Source organism: Clupea harengus, chromosome 6, assembly GCF_900700415.2.
Source record: "Clupea harengus chromosome 6, Ch_v2.0.2, whole genome shotgun sequence".
Lineage (NCBI taxonomy): Eukaryota > Metazoa > Chordata > Actinopteri > Clupeiformes > Clupeidae > Clupea > Clupea harengus.
The window spans coordinates 18,286,480-18,309,805 of NC_045157.1; the positions used below are offsets into that span (position 1 = coordinate 18,286,480).

A 23,326-nucleotide genomic window follows, 5' to 3' on the forward strand; every position below is an offset into this window, starting at 1 on the left:
GATAAGACCAAGTCCTTAACAGTTGTAGAGGTATTGAGATGAGGGTATGACAAAGAGAGTGAGTCGGAACCCCTGTACATGCTGTGTTAGGCTGAATGTATCAAGTCGTGTAATTAGTTCCTGATCATAACTTTTCTCCGGATTATATGCAAGTTGAAATACCCTGATATGGTAAAACAATTAAAATCCATACAAATTACAGACAATAGTTCAGTCAGCTCATCAAGACAAAACTGTTCCCGAGTGTGTTGATAGTTAAAACAGTTATTAACAAAATCTGAGAAGAACACTTAATGAGAGCACATAGGTATTCAAATGATATAAAAGTCACCAAATGATGACTGGAAAGGTTCTCTTAATAGTGTGGCTATTCCACCTCCTCTTCTGTCTGTTCTGTCAGCACTCATAAAGGTTTCGTTTGGAGGGGCTGATTCAGTAAGGATGGTAGCATCGCTTGCTTGATCCTACCCTGTTTTAGTTAAAAGTATAAAATGAACTGAAAATGCCTTGTTTAGAAGATATCTAATTCAGAAGGGCTAGCTTTACTGTAAGTGTTTCAGTGTTTATTAAAAGATTCATGTTGATATGCAACATACTTTAAATTAGAGAAGTTAACAACTAACAGCTTATTGGTTCTCTGCCCAACTAGGACGGGTATAGCTGAGTATGTAAGCACACAGTGCCCTGACTTGAACCGAGAGTTTTTATAAATAGATACCCCTGCAAGACTTAACGCTTCTACAAAGGCAAGTGGTGTTCCTTTGAAGTTTTGGGATGGTGTAATAAGGAAAGTAACCATCATTACTGTTGGCTCAGCATACCAAAACTTCAACAAAGTTTCACTAGATGTATAATCTCAACATTAAAGAAAATAGTGTCTGGTCACTAAGAATCAACCAAGTAAATACCACAATGAGATATATTTCAAATTAAAATAGACGCGTTATTATGGGGTTCAGGCTTATTGTTCATTGTCTTATTGTGGTTTCTAAAAAAAAACAATGACAGAGACAATCTTAGGTATTTCTGCCATTTCTTCTGTCTCCATAGGAGGCAGCACAGCATTAAACATGTCTCATTTTTTTACTTCACTTCTTACAAATGTCAGTGCACCACTGATTTGAGGTCCACTGAACATTATATAATTAATAGCAGACTTTGTCACTCATGTAACCCATGACATGTTCTGTGTGCAGGTTCTAGAAGAGTCCAAATGCTTGGTGCGAAGCATCCTCCTGTCAGTTCTCAACGATGTCAATGAGAAAGAGTGTCAGATGCTAAAGCAGCTGTGGTGCTCCACCAAGGGCCTGGAAGCGCTCTTCAACTACCTGCAGAACAAGGGCTACGAGGCCTGAGTCACTGCCTCTATACATCTACTGACCCACATCTCTGAAAGCAGGGGCTGGACAGCTGGAGTCATTCGAGGGTTGAGATCGAGAGAGAGAGAGTGAGTGACCGGAGACCTTCCACTGCCCAGAGACTGGTCTTGATTTCATGTCGAGGCATGGTCAAGGTCACAACAAGAGAGAGAGAGGGAGTGCGTTGACTTGACCTTTCACTGCTTCAAATGTGTCCTGCGAGATGTGGCTTTATTGTGGGTCTTTTGGGTTTTCTGTGTGTTGTCGCTAGAGTTAAGCTTCTGCACTAATTGTCCTAGAGCTTCAGTTTAGAGCAAGGTCTGAGATCGCTGAGGTGTCCGTGAGATCCCACTGTGAGGAGATGTGGGGCCATGGAGCCTTTCCCCGGATGGTAGGGCGTGAAGTCACCCAGAGGCAGAAAGAGTGGAGTTATTGGCCAAGAGGAAACAGATTCAAGTTTCTTTTCTGTTCTTTTGTCAATGGCCCATGGGTTACGGCATAAGCTTTCGTGCATTCTTCACTCGTGAAGCCCTTTGTCATATTTATTTCTAATGCATAAAAATGCAATGAAGTTTAAAACTTGCTATAATAGCCATGTTAGCCATGTTCCTCCTTGATTACTTGATTAACAGTCTAAGAGGGTTTTCACTTGTCTAAAAATTTAGTTGTGATGATTTTTAATCTCTTCGCTTGTGTCACAAGTGCAAATATGCTAATTCTAAACCAAAGGTTGGTGACACAGATCACAGTTGCTTTGGACAGGAATGCATTCCACCTTCACTGTTATGCGGATCAAAACTGTGACAAAACCTAATCATTTTCAAAAATGATCAATAGTTTTCTAAAAAATGTATGTACAGTCACCGCAAAGAGAGAGGGGGGGCGCAGTGTGCAAAGATGTCATCATTGATACCACAGCACAGATAGTGCCCAGTGGTACAGTCGGAGGAGGAAATTGTGGTATCAATCAATTGTCCCTTCGTCTCCACTTCCTGTGTTTTGTCCGCCCGAAGCAACAAGCCACATGATTAATAACAGGAGGTGTCATTTATTTTTAGCCAGCCGTTGACCCCTTCTCATCCACTTAGTAGGGTTTCAGATTTTAGGTAGTTATTATTAAGGTTTAATCCAAACAATGTGATGAAAACAAATGAATATTCACATTATTTCACAATGTTTGTTTGTATGTGTTTGGCTTAGTAAGAGTCAGCTCCATATATAGCTGAGCGATGCATCTGACATTGGTGTGTGTAGACATCAGATATGCCCTTTGCACTAAAGGTTCATTGAAGAGGCCATCAATAACAGAAAGACATCACTGTAAATGAAGGATGCACAGTTACCTTAAACAGACTTCACATGCCTTGTATCTTCTCACAAAATGATTGAAGAGCTAATGCTGAAATTCTCATGCATTCAGTCACTTCTTACACCAGTTTCTTAAGGATGAAGTTATGAAATACATTTTAAAGTTTGCTGTTAAAATGGTGCTCCTTACGTTTGGTAAGGCTTTTGAAATAATCCACATAAAGAGCATTAGATGCATTGAGCTCTTTACATCTATGATGCACCAATAGACACATCAACATCTCAGCATACCATAATGACATCATCACTACCTTCATTATGCATCTTTAGTTGTTCTTCCTATTCTGTCAGAGGTGACGGAGCTGTTTAAACAGAGAGGACTTGGCTGTGTTTTGGCACAGTGTGAGAGTGCCCATTTTAAGCACTTAAATATCCAAAGTGACAGTAAACACCACATTGGATGGTTGTCAGAAGTGACATATGAGCTCAGTGAAAAGCTTGGGGGGAAAGGAGAATATTTTTTTATTTATTGCCAGAAGATGCTTCCTGGTGAAATGTGTGTGTATATTTGCTCTTGGTTTTTTGAAGTTTATGATTGAATTGAATGTGAGTGTAAATATCAGAGTGGTCAAAGGTCTAGATCATTGCGCAAAGTTTGTAACCATATGTAAAATGAGGTCAAGTAACTATACATTCACATTGGTTCAAAAAATGGTGTATTTTTGTATCGAGAGAAACATAATGTCTTCTTCGTCCCAAAGTTATCAGATTGTGTCACCGCACTTGTCATCAGGTAGGGTGTCCGTTTTGTGATGATGTGATGATGGTTGTGCTGCAGAAGTAAACTCTGTCTGCATGTAATGTCTTCAGGATATATGTGTATACATATATAAATATATAATATATATTTGTTTATATACAATGGCAGATGTAGTTTTTTTGCTATCATTTTTACAATATTGATACTGTTAATTGTATGAAGCTGTACACATTTGCAGTATAGTAGGCTGTTATATTGTGTAATTATGCATGTAATATAATGTAGATAATTGTCAATGTCAAATCTTTATATTTCTGATGTTTTTTTTGTATAGCCATAGTGAGCAATTGTAGAAATGTTGCACAGTTTATTTTTTTATTTATTTAAAGATTTTAACCAGTGATCCCTGTGGGGCAACAGTGCCATAATACTTCCCTGAAGCACATTTGACTTGTGACTGATCATAATCACAGAAAGATAGTTCAAATGAAAGTGAAAGTGAAAGCCCACAAATTAATCCTTATTGGCTTGTGTTGTTACTGTGTGTGAAATGTAACTTAACAGTCTGCGTTTTTATGTAACAAACAAAGATATTCATCTTTCCTATGAACATGCTAACCTTATCATATACAAATTTGATTGTGATGCTGGACATGCCATTGTACAATCGTGTAATCTTAGAGAGAACTAATGCGTGAACATCTATACTTCACTGAATGGTAAGTTTGTGCTGTCTTATATATACTATATACTACATATATATTTAAAAACAATACTCATCCACAAATAATCCACAAATTTGTCGTCCGTTTGTCAGACTCATGGAAAATATGCAGTGTACAGTTTTGAAACGATGTAATTACATCTTGACATTCTGTAGCAATATGAAATTTGGTTATTTGATTTGAATATCACGACATGAGCAACTTCTGATTTTATCTTCTCAACATGTCATTAATGAAATCCTGGATAATATCAAGCTTCAGTTCATACAGTCACAATTATGTCCCAAGGTTATATGAAATAAGCTCAAATGTCAACATGAAATATAGAAACATACGATTCATGTTTTGATTGTACCTCTGTAAGACAGTTCACATAAAACGTCTAAACTGATCTAAAATCTCATCTACATACTCGACTGGGTGGGGGGGGTCTTTATTCTTTTGATTTAGTTGTTGTTTAATGTATCAATCTTGTGTAAAAATATTTGCTCTGTATTATTTAAAAATAGAATAAATTTCACGTATTGCATTTGGAAAATAATTTATTGCATGCCTATCTTTCAATGCTTTGTTGCATTTGTTAAAATTCCCTTCAAGAATCTTTTGATGTTCCCCTGGCAACATCAGCGGGAGGCCAGTTCCAACACCACAGTGTAGTTCAGTTCAAATGTTCTGGGTGCCTTAGAAGTCGTTTCCGGTAGGATCTGTAGAACACTGTCTTCACATTCTTTTGGAGAGAGACGGTTGCAATGAATAAAATCAAAGTTGACACAGATATATGGCTAATGTGTTGATGTTTTCCCCCGATTGGACATTTAGAGGCTTGTATGCATCATGTTCAGGTGTTATGGTACCATGGGCACTGACTGTTCTGAAATGACCCATTAATGGGTAATTCATTAGATAGGACTGTCCCATGCCACGATGGACTCATCTATACCCTGAACTTTCAGAAAAACACAGCAACAGGCTTCACTTGTTCGAACACACAATGGACCACATGCCAGATCCTTCCATTGTTGTGGCCATTTGGTGGCTTGTTTGTAAGCAGAGAGAATTTTAAAATGGTCCATCATCCCAAACAAAATGAATCTAACTTAACAGTTTCACAATAGCACAAAAGGTAGATTGTTCAACATTGTTGTCTTCTTGTAGTGCCAACGGGCAGCGCTGTATTTTGTAGAGGGTCAACAGAATAACACATATATTTAAACTACATTGTAAGTAGACGGGAGGTTCTGTTGCGCTTGCCATCGCTCCTATTTCAACATCTGGTGTTTCAAGCAGTATTCCCATGAAATACTGCAACGGTTTCCGACTCGTTTTAATGGTTTGATTTCATTCAGTGCACAGTCCATCAAGAACTGACTCAACATAATCACTAATTTACTTCTGTTTGAACAAATTAGACCAGTGTGTTCAACTGGCCCACATTATTAGATGTCGGCAGCGTTAAGATGAAAATGCCTAGTACAATTCTCCACCATAGAAGTTCGGAATGGCACTTTGGTTTCTGGAAATTTAGCAAATGTGAACATAACCTTGTTCATACGAAATCTTTACAAAAAAAAAGAAACACACACTGTACTCATGAGGCGGCCCAAAACATTACATAATTGTTGCATTTTAAACCTTTACCACATCTGCCCAGCTATGTAGTAACCTACTGATGATGCAAGTAATTATTTAATTTTGGGCATAACTGTATTTAAGGCCTTTATGTATGACAATACGTGTTCAGAAAGTACTTTGAATGTAGATGAAACATTTCGAAAAAATATATATAATGCTTAGAGATTAATTCTCAGTTTGGACATTCCATAAAGCCATGAACCACAGAAGATAGATCAACGATGACTGAGCACTTTAAAAAAAAAAAGTATATCTTCACATTGTTCCACAGGCTGGTGTCTCTGAGTCACAAAAATATCAAGGAGAGTTTATTTTATTTGTACTGAACTGCCACACTGCATGTCAAGCAGGAAAAATATCCCCACTTGATAGTACACTGAGTCAACAAAAGTGTGTTCATTTAAAATAGCTTAAATATCAAGTACAGCCCTGCATGGGAGGGAACACCGCCATACTCAAAACGTCTGGTTGCTTCTGGCGAGCTCCAGTGGGCAGGGGAACTGCAGGAAGGCTCTCTCTCCAGCCAAAGAGGATCACCAACCTCACCTCAACACCCTTACACACACATTCATATTCGGTCAAGAAAACAGCAGTGCAGCGACGGTGCACTCGGTTAGATACACCAGTCTCTTCCTAACGGTCTGGTCACCGAGGCCCTTTGCTGGAGTGGACCCCACAGGGTGGATGGACTCCATGCCGGCCCACTCCTCCTCACCAGTCCTTCTCCTTTGGGCCGGCCTTCAGCCTCTGCTGCATCTCTGCAGCATGGGCTTTGCTCTGCTCCCTCCTGACCAAGCGCTGAAAACAGAATGAAGGGTGACATTGATATTAGTGTTAAAGAGACCAGGCTACTGCAGACATAGAAAATGTGTGTGACCACCTGGGGTTTCTTGGTTGACATCTGCATTAGATAGTGAGGGCTTGGGTATGTAACCCATTAACATGCAACTGATGTTTTCACAAATGTTGCATGTGACCTCCCACACCTATCTTTAGATGCCCCACTATGAAGGCAACTTGTTCCTTACCTCTTTTTTAAGACACTGGCGCATGGCACGGTCGAAGTCATTACAAGTGCCAAAGAAGCGAAGGACATTGTGCTGGGGACAAAAACAAATAATTTTAGACAAAAAAACACCATAAACATGTACAAAATGTACAAATGTACAAAAAATCCCAATAGTTAAAATGCAATATGAAAGCATGGGCAATTTATACCTGTGGGTTAACCTGCTTAAACTCTGACCCAAACAAAGATATACTCAGCACAGTTTGATTCTCATCAAGAAAATTACTTGTTAAAGAATCGGTGCTGAGGTTAAAGAAGATTTGCAATGAAAGTGTCACAGGTAGAACAGTTTTTCAAACACAAACCATTGTGTCTTGAATATGATATAGAGTACATTACCTCTTTGTGGCACTGTCTGAGCTGTGTAATAAACTCATTGCACTCATCGGAGTGCAAGTGAGGAGACAGGTCTGGGTGCATCCTCAGTTAAGGTCTCACTTCTCTGCTGTGGGTTAAAACACAATAAACAAAAAAGCATGCTTCTTAATGTGACTACCAGTCTGTGGTGAAAACAGAGCTGGAAATTAGACTTAATCTACTTACAAAATCATATAGCTGAACTTAATTAAGACATTACAGAGCACAGTCAAAGTCATTGCTTCTATTTTAACCATAAGGATACAAAAGCCACCATCATCGTCACCACTCATGTTGAAACTTCTTCTTTTTTTTTCTCCAAGGGAGAACTTACCTGCAAGAGAGAAAAGAAAGGCTCGGTCACGGCGGATTGGTGTGTGGTTCAATCACTCCTCTGCGTTCATGCAATATCCTAATGCCGTGAGTTCTGGGAGAACAGTGCTAATGTTTACTCTATGATCCTACAACTGGTACATGAACTGTGATCCTCCTACCGTGGGGGGGGGGGGGGGAATATACATATATATTAAAATACTACTCAGTACATGAAGTTGGTGCAGCGAATATAATACAATGCAATACAATTTTATAATTGACAAATTACGTTTAGGAAAATAGCGATGATATCCCTATTTAAAAAATACCGCTACAACACAGCATGACATTGAACATTGAACTCTCTGATCTAATTTAACCACGATGACGCAACCCTTGTAGCTAAAATAAGCAATTACATTTGCCACAACTGTAAAATGAGATTTGTCCTATCTGACTGTCTGAAAATAAGTAACGTTAGACTACGCTGTCGTATTACACACAGTGTAATAAAGCAAAGGACTCACTTCCATTTCACTCCTTGCATAAAGTACGGGTACCCGGAAGTAATTCAATGGTGACGAACTTTGCACATGTGCCAATCAGTGACTTGACATACGGCCAAGTAGGAGAGAATAATGGTTGCGAATTGAAAACGCTAAGTACAAATAGAAAATGTTTGTGGGCGTAAATTGTTTAAAATAACTTGTAGTGCATTCCTTATTCTGTATAAATAAGCCCATATGCATACGTACATCGGTTTTACTCCGTTTACAAATAATTGACAATACATAGAACTGTATAATGACACAAAAATTGTAATTTGCCCTCCAGTCCAACAGACGGCAGACAACACTATTCACTCACCATTTTTTTGTGGAACAAGCTACGAAAGGAAGTGTCGTAAAATGCCAATCTTGATTGCCGATTGGTTGTTTTAAGCTCGTTTTGGCGGTTTGGTCTGGCTTCTGATCGACCGATGTTTTTATGTCATTATTGTTTAACATTGTAATAAGTGTGGTTTTGTATGTGTGTTTCACTAGTCTTAACATGGATGATGTAGCAAGGACCCTTTTGCAGCGAACGTTACGTAAGATACCAACTCGAAAGTTAGAGGAAACTATAAAAAAGTGGTCTCACCTATCAAGAAGACAACAACAATCTCTGAACTACACCCAGTCGAAATGGATATTACTTCAAAAACTTGTTTCTTTTTGTGAGGTAACTCTTACGTATTTATTCTAGCAAGATGTTAGCTTTATTTTTTAAGCTGAGTAACGTTAGCTTGTTTGCCTATAACAGCTATTATACTGTCTGTAAACATGAACCTCACAGTTGTGACGAGCTTTTGCTAGTTAACTGTGTAAGTTACTTTATCAACAGTCTGTAGCGTTAACATTAGCCAGCCAACATCTACGTTTAACTCTTATATCGCTTGCCAAATGTATCTTCGTTACGTAAATTTACCCACCTTCCATTTAGCATACTGCATCTAGTCTTTTCTATACATTCGTGCATTAATTTATCCCAATGTTATGTGTCTGATAGGACAATGAATTAACAGTGAGACACGTGAGCGAACTGGAGATGATCTGTAAGTGAATTCTATTTTCTATCAGTTTTTTTAAAGATCCTCAATACTTTATTAAGCTACTGAGATTCATACTTTATTAGGATACTGAGAACACTGGGCTTCTCTTCTTTCTGATGGGACGATGAGGTGTTCCTCTTATTGGAATTTGTGATCGTTAACCAAATGTATTTCTTGGACGGTTGAAAACAAAAACAAATCAAATATTTACTTCTCAAAACAGATTGTATGGAAAATCCTAACCTAGGAACCTGGAAGGCCTGCCATCTTACAGATGCTGAAGGTATTCCATTAAATTCACAGTCACAGTTCATCTTCTATGTGGCTTGATCTTGCTGTTGTTTTACATGTATTCATGAAATACTTTCCAACTTTCACTAATACTCTTTTTCCTTGGCTGTACCCACAACTACGGATGTCTGTACTCTGTATGAGTGGTTTTTAACCTCACATAACAAGAGCTCCTCTTTCATAACACTTTCAGATGATGCCACATCTCTAGACCTAATGTGTTTTAAGGAGCAATTCAAATCCCACTTGGCAGAGTTGACCAGAAATGTAAGTGATACATTTTGCAATGACATACAGTAAACCTTCCTTCAAATGCAATGAATCCTTGATGCTGCAGGCAGACCTCCTCAAATGTCTCTCTGTTCCATTGCTTTTTTTCTCTAGGTCTCAATCAAAATCAAGAAGCATGAGAATGAGACCATTTGGATACGCATCGCTTGGGGGGAGAACTTTATCAAACCTAATCACTTAAAGCCTACATATGTGGTGCATGATCTTCAAACCCCATATGTTTTCATCTGCAACTTGAGCTCAAAGAACAAGCCACTGTTGTACCAGGTAGTTTACCATTTAATAATTTTCTAGATCGCTACCTATTTTACAAGGTTGTTATTGCATCTACAGCGTAATCATTGCATTCATTCTTCTATAAGCTTCACCTCTAATACACTTAAGGTGTTGAGGTGGTTTCCGCCATTGGAAAATGAACCCAGAAAAACAGTCTTACAAAACTCTTGGAACTTAAAGCAGGAGTATGGAGTTTTGGTCTGAAATTAGCAAGTTGACAACCTAAAGGGCATTCAAAAGTCATGGAAACACTGCCAACAGTCCAGTATGCGCTGATAAAAGCTTGCTAACTGGTGTATTATGGTGATATAGTTGGCTATATCGTTCTGTGAAAGCTTTTCAATTTGACATTGTTATCAATATGGTGTCGAACCTATCAGAGACTTAAAACCTTTTTAAATGAGTGAGAAGATGCCTCAAGAGTGCAGTGTGTCAAAATGAACAAGAAAACAGTTGTACATAATTATTGTACACCAAGCAGATAGAAGGTAAATCCACTGATGAGTCATTACCACATTATTGCATTTACATCTGGCTGGAAGGCATTCAAGTTGGAACTGGGAATATCATGTTGAACGTTCCAAATTCTGTGTTTTGTTTGCGCCATAACATACGCTTCGGAAATAAGATAGCCTGTCTGTTACTTTAAAAAACATTGACAGATTAACTAATGTTTCAGTGGGCTCTTGCAAGCCATGCACATTTATAACAATGTTCAGACTCAAGCAAAGGTGGTGTGCCTCATGAACATGTTCATGCTTATGTCGGATAGTCTTGCTTCAGTTTAGTTAGCTGCTAGGCTGTGTCACACCCCTATCCCGTCATACCGGCTCTCCCTTTTACATAGACTTTGATTTGGCTCTGTGACTTCCTCTGCTGCTGTTACACCCAGGACGATGTGCTCGTCTAGTGAGTGTCGTTTGGCACTGCCGTCTGTGCAAGCACGGCAATCCAGACTATTCTCTACAGACCATTTGTAGTTCCACGTTGGTGGAACGAACTGCCTAGTACTACCAGAGCAGGGGCGTCCCTCTCTACCTTCAAGAAGCTTTTGAAGACCCAACTCTTAAGAGAGCACCTCCCTTCCTAAACTGTCACCTTGACTAGTGCTTAACTTGCACTTCAGCAGTTACATTCCTGCACTTATCTTTCTATGTTGTTTTTCGATTCCTTTGTAAAGTAGTATTTATTGTTACACCAGGTTTTTATTGCTCTTAGCTTGACTGTTCTCTCCCTTGTACGTCGCTTTGGACAAAAGCGTCTGCTAAATGTAAATGTAAATGCTGGAGCTGTTAGTCATGCTTCTGCTTCTGGAGCACCGGCATGCTGTATTAAAACACACGGGGCAGCATTATGCCGCCTCTGCTTGGTTCAGTGTAAACAAGAGAAGGCGCCATAATGAGGGGTCTTCTTATCGGCAATATAGCAGGATCTCTTTAAAAAGGACTTGTGTCTGGGGCTGAGAGCTAGTTACAAGACTTGTGTGATTATGTTGACACTTGACTTGATTGTCCAATAGCCCCAATTGTATTGTCATTCTGTTGTTACATTATAGTATAGTACATAATGGAGGGGTACGCAGGTAATACTATTATTAGTCCAAAACCAGGATAACCTAATATGCCTCACTCAAAGGAGACTATTTTAGGCTAACATATTTTATGTTTTGGGACCTTAGACCCTAGTTCTGGCCACCAAACATGGCTCCATAAAAGACGCGCATCTGAGTGGACGAAACCTTCATGCGGTCAGGGATCTGCTGATGGGCAACTACCATCAGGTAATGTAAACTTAGACATTATTGGGTTTGTGCGTACAGTTTCAGGACTTTCAGCAGATTTTTCTGTTCTTGACTTTGTAGTGGTGTGCGATGGCACTTCATGTGAATAGTTATTTGGTGTAATGATGAAAGTGTGTTTGGTCAAATCATGTAATGTGATGATCATTCTGTTTATTTGTTTTGATAGACATTTCCAACAAATCACCAAAGGCCGCTTGAGGAGATGTCCCCTCCTCCAACACGTATGTATGGAGCTGTGTCTTTCTAGAAATATGCATATGGATCAGTCGATTGACAAGATCTTGTAGGTTGTCAAAAGGTTAAATGAAAAAATCCTGCAGCCTCATAATTCATACACTTTCGTGGCAGTGGAATACTAAAATCATTTTATCTTAATATTACTGTTTTCCCTTAAAAAAATGTCCCCCATTTGGAGGTTTTGTGAATCGCTTTGGTACGTTTTGTCTTTTCCATCTCTTTAGATCCCAATATTGAAAATGAGCATAAAGAGCATGCTGAGAAAAGACAGCAGGTTGCGTGTGAAGCATTTGGGGAAGGAAAAGTTCCTAAACTCGAAACTGCCACATACACGGTACTTGGTTCACTAGCTTTTTGTCTCTCTGTGTCTCAATGTGTGTAACTTGTGCAACAAATGAGGAATATATGACTGTTGTTTATAAGATACAATACTTGTTTCCCCTTCGTGCTTGATTTCCAGTTGGAGACAAGGTTCAGGGGTGGTGGTAGCATTGACACCCTTGTTGATGGTGAGAAACCCTTCAGAACAGTTGTGCAGTTTGCCAGCACCAGCCTCCTGGAATCTTTACACCATTGTGTATCTTCAGGTAATGCTATCTCTTCCTGTCCTAAAGACTATTTTTTTATATGGGAACTTGTCAGACTGCTGCTCATAAAGAGGACCAGTGATGTTTTATGTCATATTTTCTCAGTCTGACAACCAAATCATATGTCTTAAGCCCTTTAAAGAATTGACCCTAATTGTGCCGTTTTCATAACTGTGTGGAATCACTTCAAATATGTCTAAACAGTATAATTGTAGAAACACATTTTTCCCCCCACATTTGACATGCTACTTACTGCTAACCAGTCATTGCTGCATCACAAACAAATACACCTGTAGTACTGTTGTCTTCCCACAAGAGGGCCAGTGACATTATGCAGATATTGATGTTAGTCCAAGTTTACAAGAGGCCATTTAAATACGCTCAGGTCAGATGCCTCTTATTTATGCTGAAGTAGTGGGCACCAGTACTTCTAATCCTATCACCTTATCTTGTCCACGAGAAATACAGAAACTTTAACAGTGTAACAAACCTAAGACACTTTACCAGAGGTTTTGTTTTGTTGTCTCACAGGTATTGCCGATGCTCCAGTCTCACCACTTTTGTCATCCATCACTCAGAAAGGACGGAATTACTTTGTCATCACAGACAAAGCAGACCGATGACCTGATAACACCACTCAGAATTCTAGAGCAAAAGTCTAAGAGCAGAAATCCAGTGTGTGTGATTTTATGTTTGTTTGTCAATGTAAAGATTTGCACCATAATCTAGACAGACGTCGTTTTCCACTGAGTTAACTACTAGTGTTTTATATCTATAATACCCTTTTTTGGTAGTATTATTTTCAGTGGAGAAAACATGCCCTGTTTATTTTTAACAACATATTAAATTCAAAACCCCTATGTGTTATTTTTTTTTATATCTTTACTTCTTATCTAAATAAAGTTCTTAAACAGATTATGTAGTGAATTCTGGACATTCCTTATACCAAAAGTCCATAGACAGAATATGCTAATTACATCTGGGGAAAGACCAGAGATCCTAGCTTATTCGGGGATTTTACGATTTATTTACTTGTATTCATTTATTTTTAATGAGCGAGGCGCGTGGTGGAGTGTGGGAGGAGCAGCTGGTTGCTAAGAAGGTCCCCCTCCCGGAAGTTTACGTGAACGCATATATGGTGCTCCAGCTTCCCTGCGCTTTCTGCAATACAGGGCGGTCTCTTAGTGGAAATATGGCTGCCTCTGCATCGGAGAAGATACAACGCAGCATTGCAAATAACAGAAACGCTGTCGATGAGCTATCTTCACAGTCGAAAGAAATAATAAAACCTGATATATCGGAGCTAACCAAAGAGGTGCGGACCAACATCCTCTGCACTGTTGAAGGATGTGGAAAAATCCTTCCAAATACCCCAGCCCTGAACATGCACCTTGTTAAGTCCCACAGAGTCAAGGTAAGTACTAATGATAACGATGACTGGCTAACACGTTAAATCTTTAACCCAACCACTTATTAAAAATCATGCCATGGGGTAGTTGTAAATCAGTTCGAAATTATTCAGCTTTTCCCATAACAGGTTAGCTTAACCCCATACGTCAACGCTAAGTGATCGAACAAACCAGCGAATGTTTTAGTGTTTGAAACTGCGCACATAAAGAACGAAGTTCCGTGTAAACCAACTGTGGTAGTTAAGGCTAATCGTGTCGTGTTTTTAAATTTACATAAATCGGGTGCTGTGAAGAAAAAAAACGAATTTCAGACCGCTGCAGTTGGAGTCCTTCAAACAACGTGATTCGTGTGCTAGCTAGCAGGTTAGCATCATCAATTTCAAAGAAAGTTGTGCAGCTGTCTTGACCGAATGTTCCTTAAATTTATGTCATGTTCTTAGTCTCTATTTGTCAGTGCAGGTATGGGGAAAGGTATTCACCCTATCCCCTTAGCGTGCTCTGTGGGACATTAACGTGTCTGCTGCAGTCTGTCCTTCCAGGATGGGTTGGGTTGACATTGCTGCGTTTAGATTGTGAGAATACTGAGGTTTTTATTCTTTCAGTTTCTTGCGGAAATTACTAAAAAAATGTTATCCCACCAGGCAAAGGTTTGTTGTGGTTGTAGATTGAAGTAACTGTCAGGAATTCTCAAAAATCGCGGTGACATTAGAAGAACAATCAAAACTGTCAAAAGGCGAATTAAACATCTATGCAGGCTGATTACAGTTCTCCTTGCGTTTCCCTTGGTGATCTGTCTTGAACTTGTCCTGATCTCACCTAGATCACGTGCAACATAAATTATAATGTATGTTTTCCGAGAAAGACTAGGCCCAGATTTGTTTTTGCAGATCCCTGCTATAACACTTCTGTGCTTACGTCATGTCTTCGTTCTTGAAATTGCCAGTTGCAGTTGGTCACAGTTTTCTTAAAATTACCCTGTATTTTATTTATTTATTTATTTGTGTGTGGTTTTTTTTCTTCATTTATTGATTAGGGTCATTTAAAATCTTCAAGGTCGGTCAACATGAAGTGAAAAGATGATTGTGGGATCATTGTTTAGGACTTATAGTCTGACTAACATCACCTCAGTAAGCAGCCATGCTGGTGAAGCAGTGGCTTACTCCCATGGAGCGCCCCTCATGCATTATTTATTTGAGCACGCAGGAAAAAAGTCTATGATTTCAGTGTTCTGAAAGGTGCACATTTCAGTGCAGTAATACAGCCATCAGTAGAGGTAAAATAGAAAAGCCTTGGGGGGGGGGGGGGGGGGGGGGGGGGTTGTTTGTCTGGGCTTCTCATTTCAGCTTCTCATTGAATCTCAGCATCGCAGGCAAAGCCTTCCCTCTATTTACGGTGTGCCACTCAGGACTGGCCATTCATTTGAATGCAGAATAATAGCCTAACAAAACACAATCATTCACTGCATTTGTACTGAGGTCTTGAGTGACCATTGTAATTCAAAGCCATGGCTTAATAGGGAGAGGCTAAGGGCTGGAACAAAGGCAGATCAGGCTACAATGTAGTATGCCGTTCAGATGATGCAGTGTCTCCCTTGGGGAACGCCTTTCTCAGTGTATGCGCTGAACAGTAATCATGCTGCACATTGATTCAATGCACTGAGCTGACGGCTGCTTAGTTTTCCAGTACTGTAGAACAGTTTGTGCACTAGCTGTCCAAGTATCACAGGGTACTGTCAAGGGATTTGTTTTACCGCATTTTAATTAGACCACCCTGCCAATTTCCTTTTGTTATGTAAGACTAATCCCATTGTCCACACTTTCATAGAAACCCATACAATCTCATTGATTACTGGCAGTCTGCTCATTCATTCGTGATTCCTAACATAATTTTGGGTAGCTATTGTTGTCGCTTTCATAGGGAGAGTCACTGCTTAATAGTTAGACCGAGCATTTCATTAATTTAGGAGAGAATGTTTGTGTCGGTCACTAGTGAAATTGTTGCTATAACGTGTCATTTAAATGTTATGATCCTATATACAAGTCTTTTTTTTTTCGTTATAAGGATGGCATTGTCAACCCGACTGTTCGAAAGGATATGAAAGGGCCACAAAAACTCTATTGCTGTCCAATAGAGGGATGCCCAAGAGGACCAAACCGACCCTTCTCCCAGTTCTCTTTAGTCAAACAGGTACAGTCTTTGGTATTTTACATAACCATGGTGCAGTCAGTGTCCAGAGAAAAATATGAATTGTATCATTGTTTTGACCTTCTGTTAACATAACTGCTCATTAAGCTGATCAATGTGGTGTCTCTAATACTGTCTTGAAATTCAGGAGTGACTTTCAAGAGAGCAAGTTTTGTGAGAAGATAATGTTACTTTAGCTAATTTAGTTAATTTAGGGGACCGTGAATAGCTAGTGTTCTGTATCTGATCTATTTGAAAATGGGTGAAATTTAGTCAAAATCCAACACTGTTTAAAAAATTGCTTATTAGATTGATTGATACATTTCATAGTGTACACAAACTGTATCCCATGCAATCTAACAACCGACGAATATGTCCTAATGTGTGTACCAGCATTTCATGAAGATGCACACTGAGAAGAAACACAAATGTCTGAAGTGTAGCAACAGCTACAGCACCGAATGGGACCTCAAAAGACACGCAGAGGATTGTGGGAGAACATACAGCTGTACATGTGGCTGCCCTTATGCTAGCCGTGCAGCACTTTTGTCCCATACCTACAGAACTGGTCATGAGATTCCAGATGAACACAGGTACATTTTTTTCACCATCTGTATCTCTTTAATGTAGTTATAAAGAAACAAGAGCACAAACAGAAGCAGGTCACATCTCAACCTAGCTTGATGGGTACCTAAACAGTTTACTCTCTTGTGTTTTCCATAGATATCCACCAGTGAAGAAAAGAAAAATGGAACGCATGATCTGTAGTGCAACCAAAGTCCGACCCATGGAGCAGACGTATCCCATGATTGGGTCTGAAAAGGAACTGTCCGAGGGAGCCATCCCTACCGAAGGAGCCTGGCAGACCCATGACACTGCAAAACAAACTCCCAACCCTCCAAAAACCATGCAGAAGCTCCTCCTGCCCAAGCCTAAAATGGCCCTGGTCAATGTTCCTGTGATGCAACTAGCCCACCTTCCAGTCCTCCTTCCTTCGGCAGATAGCAGTGCCTTGAGGTCTGTCGTTCTGGCTTTAGATTCACAAGGCTCCTTTAGCGCTGTCCATCTTCTCCCTCAGTCTTTTGGAACAGTCATGCCTGCACTAAACACCAAGAATTTAACCTTTAAAGACACTGTACCATTCTCCAGATCAGGCTCTGTTTGTGTCAGCACTGGTATCCAGGTAAGCCTGGACAGTACAATGCCTTCTGGTGACCTGGTTGCAGGACTGACATTTAGAGGTAAGAGCACCTCAACAGACATTCAGACAGACATTTCATACCTCAAAAAGGGACCATCTGTGGAAGGGTCAGTGATGAGCACCATGGGAGAGTCTTCGGTCTCCTCCTGCGCTCAAACTGACATTAGCGTGAGTGCTCAGGTCTTGTTGCCGGTCAGTGTGCAGACCCAGACGTTTCCCTCACGGGCCAAAACCACTTCGTCCATAGGGGCACAGACAGAAACCCTCAACCAGCTGTCTTTTCAACCCTTTAACAGAACTAGGGAGACTCAGACTAATTACACCCCAGAGGAAAAGGTTCTGATGAACCAAGCTGTGATGTGTTCTGGTCTCTTTGATTCCGATTCACCAAGTGTCTCCACACAAACAGTCTTGACAGACATTCCATTCTGCACCAGTGTTGGTGTTGACCCCCTGAGCACATCAGATTCCGTGCTCTACAATGATAAAACGGAAGGACCCATGTTCAACCAGAGTTCAGTGGCAGACAACCAAACTCAGACCATGACACTTTTCAATGACTTGGAGAATATCCTGTCTCATGGCATTGGTGATGGGACCCTGGAGAATGACCAGGCACTGTCCGCATCAGCAGCAGGCTGCGGATCAGGACTGGAACACGTGCAGGAGAACAGCGCAGGTATTGACTTTGACTTCGAGGAGTTCCTAAGTGCTGCACACATTCAGACACAGACCGAGGAGAGTGATCTGGGAGGCTTGAGCTCAGAGACGCAACTGGAGCTGCTTGACATTGAGACACAAACCGACTTCCTGCTCCTTGACAACCTCAGTGGAAGTGATGTTACTAGAACTCAGTCAAACGACTTGGAGCAGGAAATGTTTGACACACAGACACAGACAGACCTGAACTTCCTGCTCAACCCAAGCGGTCACATGTCGTTTGGGAATATCCTGAGACAGTCTAGCTTCAACATGAGCACTGAGTCTTCAGACAACGAGACTCAGACAGACATCCGCCCAGCCCCATTACCCCTGCCATGCACATCTGATGGACACGTGAGGCTTAGCAGCACAGAGACCCAAACAGTAACAAGCTCCTTTGACAGTCTAGGTCACCTGTTCCTTACGAGCAACGAGACCCAAACGGTCATGGACGACTTTCTGTCAGCCGACGTCGCCTGGAACATGGAGTCTCATTTCAGCTCAGTAGAAACACAAACCTGCGAGGAGCTGTACTCTCTTTTTCAACACTCAGAGAAGCCCAACACTTGAGGACACAGCTCCCCCATGGCGGCTGGAATTTAGATCCGAAAGAAACTCTGGCCTCTGAAATGTACCTTTCTGAGGGAGGCTGAAGGGTCAGAAAATGGGTGTCCACAAACACTCCTCAGTAGCCTTTAGAAACCCCCTGCCACTATGTTCACTCACTAAAATGTCATTCCAAATGTGTGAGGTAGTGAAAACATTTCCGAAAATGTACTGGCGGCACTTTTAGTTCTCATTTCTTGGTGATTTGCACAGCGACCGAAACACTAAAGGATAAATTGTAATCTGTACAGTCAGAACATGTGTCATTTCAACACTTTATGACGGGTGCTCTTTCATTAAATGTTTTTTTTTTTTTTTTTAACATGCCCTCAATGAATGTCAACATAATGGCAGTTGTGAGAACTCGTACAGAAGAGTGTAAGGTAATAGAGTTTAAAATTCAGCAAAGTGAAAGGTAAACTGACAAAACACTAGTGCTCACATGACAATATTTGAAAAAGAAAAACATTTGGTCAAGCCGTCACTTGTGAGAACTGCCCATAGACCTCACTGGAAAGATTCTTTGCAATTCAGTCAGACACTACTATTGGCCAAGAAGATATTTCTTAACCAAGTTATTGCTCTTTATATATTTGTGAGCTTGCTGTGAGTGTAAAGCAAACCTTTATAACCTGTGATGTAAATTGTGAAAGTCTACAATATGTTAGATAGAACAAAAGTGTGTCACTGTGAAGAAAGGGTAACTGTGCTCCTTTGCAAGATTCATGCTCACATTTATTATTGCTATCTATTAAGAATACACACTCAGTCATCACAAGGCAACTATTTCTTTCAAAGTAATACTGTTTACATGTGTTTTTGTTCATTAAGCCTACCTAAATACTTTGGGCATGAGCTTTTGAAATCTCACAGAAATACCTGCATTGAATGTGCATTTTTGTATTTATTTGTCTTGTTAACTATTTGCACGGTTATTTTTGTTTGTTGGTGCCTTATTTTAATAGAAGGTAAGCGATGGCCATTTCGTTGTAGGTGGTGATACTGAGACATAATATACCATGATGTATAGTGGATAATCCAACATGTTTTTTTTGTGATTTTTTTATTTTTTTATTTTATTTCCCCCCTCCTGGTTAAATACTGTTTTGGCTGTGTGGGCATTTGGCTTTTGGATAACCAATGCCCAACTACAAGTTGCTGTGTAAAGCAAAAAGATACTTGTGTGGATGTCTGAATATCTGCCATGGAAACCATATTAACCAGCATTCCATATTTGTTGTGTGTGTGAGAGAGTGTTGCATCAAAGCATGTGGTAGTCATTATAAATCTAGCTGAATCCAGCACCTGCTGCTTCTGCAACCTTGCAAGTTAACCTTATACCAGTGCCTATGTCATTTCCATTCTTCATACATTTTGACTGTGTGTGTGTGTGTCTGTTTTACTATGTTTGAAAGGAAGGACATGGCCACTTGCATTGTTTACCATTCAACCACTCTGTATCCTTTTACTTTGTTTCTGGAACAGAATGTGTAAACCTAGAATCACAGCCAAATGTACTCTGTAAAATATTTAGATGCTGTTGTTGAGAATACGTAGTGTCTCAGCAGATACTTGATTAATACTAGTTGCTTGATTGGAAACAAGACACCTTCTTTTTTCTTTTTTTTTCAGAAGTACAATCACCCTTTAGAGTCTGACCAATAACTTGGTCCCCAAGTGTAATTTTTCATGTATGTTATGTCCATAGATATAGAATGGTATTCTATGTCTATGTTTATCTCTGTTAACTGTAGAATGCAAGTAGCACAGTGCCCATACAGGCTGAGATGGCAAACAGTTGTGTGTGTGTGTGTGTGTGTGTGTGTGTGTGTGTGTGTGTGTGTGTGTGCGTGTGCGTGTGCGTACAAAGAGAAAGAGGGAACCTATTAGGATGGCCCCACGTCCAGTCCTTTTGAGTGAAATTTACCTCATCAAAATGTAAAGCAAAATGACAAACACTTGTTACTGATTACTGTTACTGATGGTATTATCATTTTGGTGTGTAATTATTTTCTGCATTTTCCAAAGCTGGATTCACACTTCCCATCTCAAACTTTAAAGAAATATATTATACTGATCTGATCACAAACTGGAAAAAACAATATTTGTTAATGTTTCCATTTTCAACAAATTGTTCAAAACTGTGTTAACTTATACCTGAAATGTTTACTTAAAGCGCTTTGTTTTTTTCCAGAGAAAGCATGCTATTTTGTTTGTGCCATGATGAGTTCACTTGAGTTTCCTTCCTGTCAAGGAGGTTAATTCTGTTGTTGCACAAGCATAATAAATGAGCATTATAAATCATATGAATTGACTAGTTGTCTGTACATTGATCAGATTTTAGATTCTTTTCACAAAGCGTGTGAACAAACAAATGCCAGTTGTGTTTAATACATTTATTAATGCATGTTATTGTTTACTGTAAGAAAGGAAAATAAGACCTAATTTTAGTAATTGTGCATTTAACATTCCACCATCAATGTTAGTCATCACACCCAAATTGTGGGAGACAGGTTAAGCACCCTTTTTAACTTGATTTGTATGTCAAGTACTTCTAAACAGTACTTGTAGAGGTACTCTGTCTCATTATTATTCACAGAGATAAACTACTGGTGTAGAGGAAGAAGATTGTTTAGAATCTTAACCTAATGATGGCAAAACTGCCACTGCAAAATGTTTAATTTAAGCTGAGCCTTGCCATCACAGTTAAAAATGAACTGTATTGAATTACTGTGTCCAGTAATGTTGTAGCAGTTTTAAAGGTTTGTTTGCCATGTGGAGAACGTTGCATTGGGTTTCTGATGTTAGGACGACTACAGCTGAAACTTCACACAGGCATTCCTGCAGAAACCTAATGACACTGAGGTTTCATGTACGTTGAACTCGGTTGGTTGGTAACAGGAGGGCAAACCCATCTGAGCCCTGACACATGAAAGTAAGGAATCTTTCAAACTTCATGTGTCACTGACACCTGCAAGTCTTATCCTTATAAACGATGTGTTTAATTCACAGTTGAAAATGACTTCACCAGACTCAAGTCCGTTCTCTGTGAGTTTTCTCCCTGGATGGATATTTACTTTTTAACTAAGTACAAAGTGTAGTTTACGTCAAAATACCTTAGTTCAGTGTAGGTACACCTGGAATTCTTCCATTGTGTTTGACTTTAATCAGGAACCTCCATCAACAGTCAGCCATGACTGTTACTGTAACGGTGCAAACCCATGACAGCATAACCATACGCTTCCAACGCTTTGAGTGGGCGTGGTGTAGAGTGTGGAAATAGCATAATAGACTGGACTAGTGAGATAGTTTCAAATATGTTTATTGGGAAACACATCATACAGCAGTGAAATTGGCAATTGACAGCAACATGTTTCCTTTTAATTTCACAAACAAAAACAACAGAGAAGACAAATAAACATCACACACCATAAAAATTAAAAAAAAACACCCAAAACAAACACCCTCCCACCACACCCCCCCCTCCCTTCCCTTACCATTACCCACCCATCCCTCCCTAGGAGTGCATTTTACTTGGGTGTCAATTGGATTCTCTTTCAAGATGAGAGACCAAAGGTTGCCACATTTTCTGAATGTCCCTCAGCTTGTCTTTCAGAATGAATCTAATTCTCTCCAAATGTAGAGTATTTGTCAAGTCAGTCAGCCAGTGTTTGAAGGAGGGCATCTCTTTCTTTTTCCAGAGAAGTAAGATCAGTTGTTTTGCAGCTATATACCTTTCTTTTTAGCTAATTAAACGACCAAACGACGCCACAGTCGTCAACAATTTTCAAACCGCAGGGCTGACCGCAATTGCAGGACTGTGGCGTTGTTTGGTCGTTTAATTAGCTAAAAAGAAAGGCTTGGATGGCCTTGTAAGGGCTTGTTGTTGTTCCTGTTATGCTATATATTTAATCCTGGGCTTATTTGAACAGAATGACATTTTTGATATAAAGACAAGTGACTAGATAGCCTACTAACTGGCTAGCCTGCTAACTAGCTCACTAGTCAGACCCTATTTTAATAATTTTGGGAATATCTGAAGAGCTAAGGAAACTAAATGTAGCACAACAGCGTCTTCTGGCATATGGTGTTATAGCTGCAAAAAAACTGATCTTACTTCTCTGGAAAAAGAAAGAGGTGCCCTCCTTCAAGCACTGGCTGACTGACTTGACAGATACTCTACATTTGGAGAGAATTAGATTCATTCTGAAAGACAAGCTGAGGGACTTTCAGAAAATGTGGCAACCTTTGGTCTCTCATCTTGAAAGAGAATCCAATTGACACCCAAGTAAAATGCACTCCTAGGGAGGGATGGGTGGGTAATGGTAAGGGAAGGGAGGGGGGTGTGTGGTGGGAGGGTGTTTGTTTTGGGTGGGTTTTTTTTTTTTATGGTGTATGATGTTTGTTTACATTTGTCTTCTCTGTTGTTTTTGTTTGTGAAATGAAAAGGAAACATGTTGCTGTCAATTGCCAATTTCACTGCTGTATGATGTGTTTCCCAATAAACATATTTGAAACTATCTCACTAGTCCAATCAGTTATGCTATTTCCACACCATACACCACGCCCACTCAAAGCGTTAGAAGCGTATGGTTACGCTGTCTGGGTTTGCACCGTAACCCGATG

General features: G+C 39.8%; 4 protein-coding genes across 8 annotated transcripts in view; 3 read left to right on the forward strand and 1 right to left on the reverse strand.

The window, feature by feature from the left end:
• The window catches only part of LOC105892874 (chromodomain Y like 2), a 36,872-nt gene extending 31,946 nt beyond the window's left edge, over positions 1-4,926 (forward strand). Inside the window, exon 7 of the mRNA XM_031569237.2 lies at positions 1,197-4,926. Within this exon, the coding sequence (XP_031425097.1) occupies positions 1,197-1,355 (159 nt within the window). The 3' untranslated portion in view covers positions 1,356-4,926. The remainder of the gene's footprint in view (positions 1-1,196) is intronic.
• A 1,154-nt stretch (positions 4,927-6,080) lies between these two features.
• cmc2 (C-x(9)-C motif containing 2) lies at positions 6,081-8,142 on the reverse strand. Of its 5 annotated transcripts, none has more exons than XM_031569240.2 (5): positions 8,052-8,142; positions 7,544-7,699; positions 7,192-7,294; positions 6,812-6,883; positions 6,081-6,581 (listed from the first exon to the last, which is right to left on the reverse strand). In XM_031569240.2, exons 3-5 carry the CDS (start codon positions 7,270-7,272, stop codon positions 6,495-6,497), a joined length of 240 nt encoding a protein of 79 aa, XP_031425100.1. In that variant the 5' UTR covers positions 7,273-7,294; positions 7,544-7,699; positions 8,052-8,142; the 3' UTR covers positions 6,081-6,494. The 5 variants fall into 5 exon arrangements, with proteins under 5 accessions (XP_031425100.1, XP_012674700.1, XP_031425098.1 ...); XM_012819246.3 differs by having other exon boundaries at positions 7,192-7,297; XM_031569238.2 differs by having other exon boundaries at positions 7,192-7,262; positions 7,475-7,699.
• Positions 8,143-8,436: 294 nt separating this feature from the next.
• Positions 8,437-13,526, forward strand: cenpn (centromere protein N). Its single transcript, XM_012819244.3, has 10 exons — positions 8,437-8,745; positions 9,073-9,118; positions 9,339-9,398; positions 9,600-9,673; positions 9,791-9,964; positions 11,652-11,753; positions 11,941-11,995; positions 12,236-12,345; positions 12,472-12,598; positions 13,130-13,526. Exons 1-10 carry the CDS (start codon positions 8,512-8,514, stop codon positions 13,219-13,221), a joined length of 1,074 nt encoding a protein of 357 aa, XP_012674698.2. The 5' UTR covers positions 8,437-8,511; the 3' UTR covers positions 13,222-13,526.
• A 108-nt stretch (positions 13,527-13,634) lies between these two features.
• Positions 13,635-21,004, forward strand: atmin (ATM interactor). Its single transcript, XM_012819249.3, has 4 exons — positions 13,635-14,012; positions 16,069-16,194; positions 16,585-16,784; positions 16,915-21,004. The coding sequence occupies exons 1-4, from the start codon at positions 13,650-13,652 to the stop codon at positions 18,662-18,664; spliced, it is 2,439 nt and encodes an 812-aa protein (XP_012674703.2). The 5' UTR covers positions 13,635-13,649; the 3' UTR covers positions 18,665-21,004.
• Positions 21,005-23,326: the final 2,322 nt, after the last annotated feature.

Coding starts and splice junctions, on each gene's coding strand:
- cmc2 (XM_031569238.2), bottom strand. CDS start 7,502: ATGAGTGGTGACGATGATGGTGGCTTTT. Junction 6,884..7,191: donor TCAGACAGTGCCACAAAGAG/GTAATGTACTCT, acceptor TTTTGTCCCCAG/CACAATGTCCTTCGCTTCTT. Junction 6,582..6,811: donor GCCAGTGTCTTAAAAAAGAG/GTAAGGAACAAG, acceptor TTCTGTTTTCAG/CGCTTGGTCAGGAGGGAGCA.
- atmin (XM_012819249.3), top strand. CDS start 13,650: ATGAGCGAGGCGCGTGGTGGAGTGTGGGAGGAGCAGCTGGTTGCTAAG. Junction 16,195..16,584: donor AGTTCTCTTTAGTCAAACAG/GTACAGTCTTTG, acceptor TGTGTGTACCAG/CATTTCATGAAGATGCACAC. Junction 16,785..16,914: donor GAGATTCCAGATGAACACAG/GTACATTTTTTT, acceptor TGTTTTCCATAG/ATATCCACCAGTGAAGAAAA.
- cenpn (XM_012819244.3), top strand. CDS start 8,512: ATGTCATTATTGTTTAACATTGTAATAAGTGTGGTTTTGTATGTGTGT. Junction 9,119..9,338: donor GAGCGAACTGGAGATGATCT/GTAAGTGAATTC, acceptor TTCTCAAAACAG/ATTGTATGGAAAATCCTAAC. Junction 12,346..12,471: donor TCGAAACTGCCACATACACG/GTACTTGGTTCA, acceptor CTTGATTTCCAG/TTGGAGACAAGGTTCAGGGG.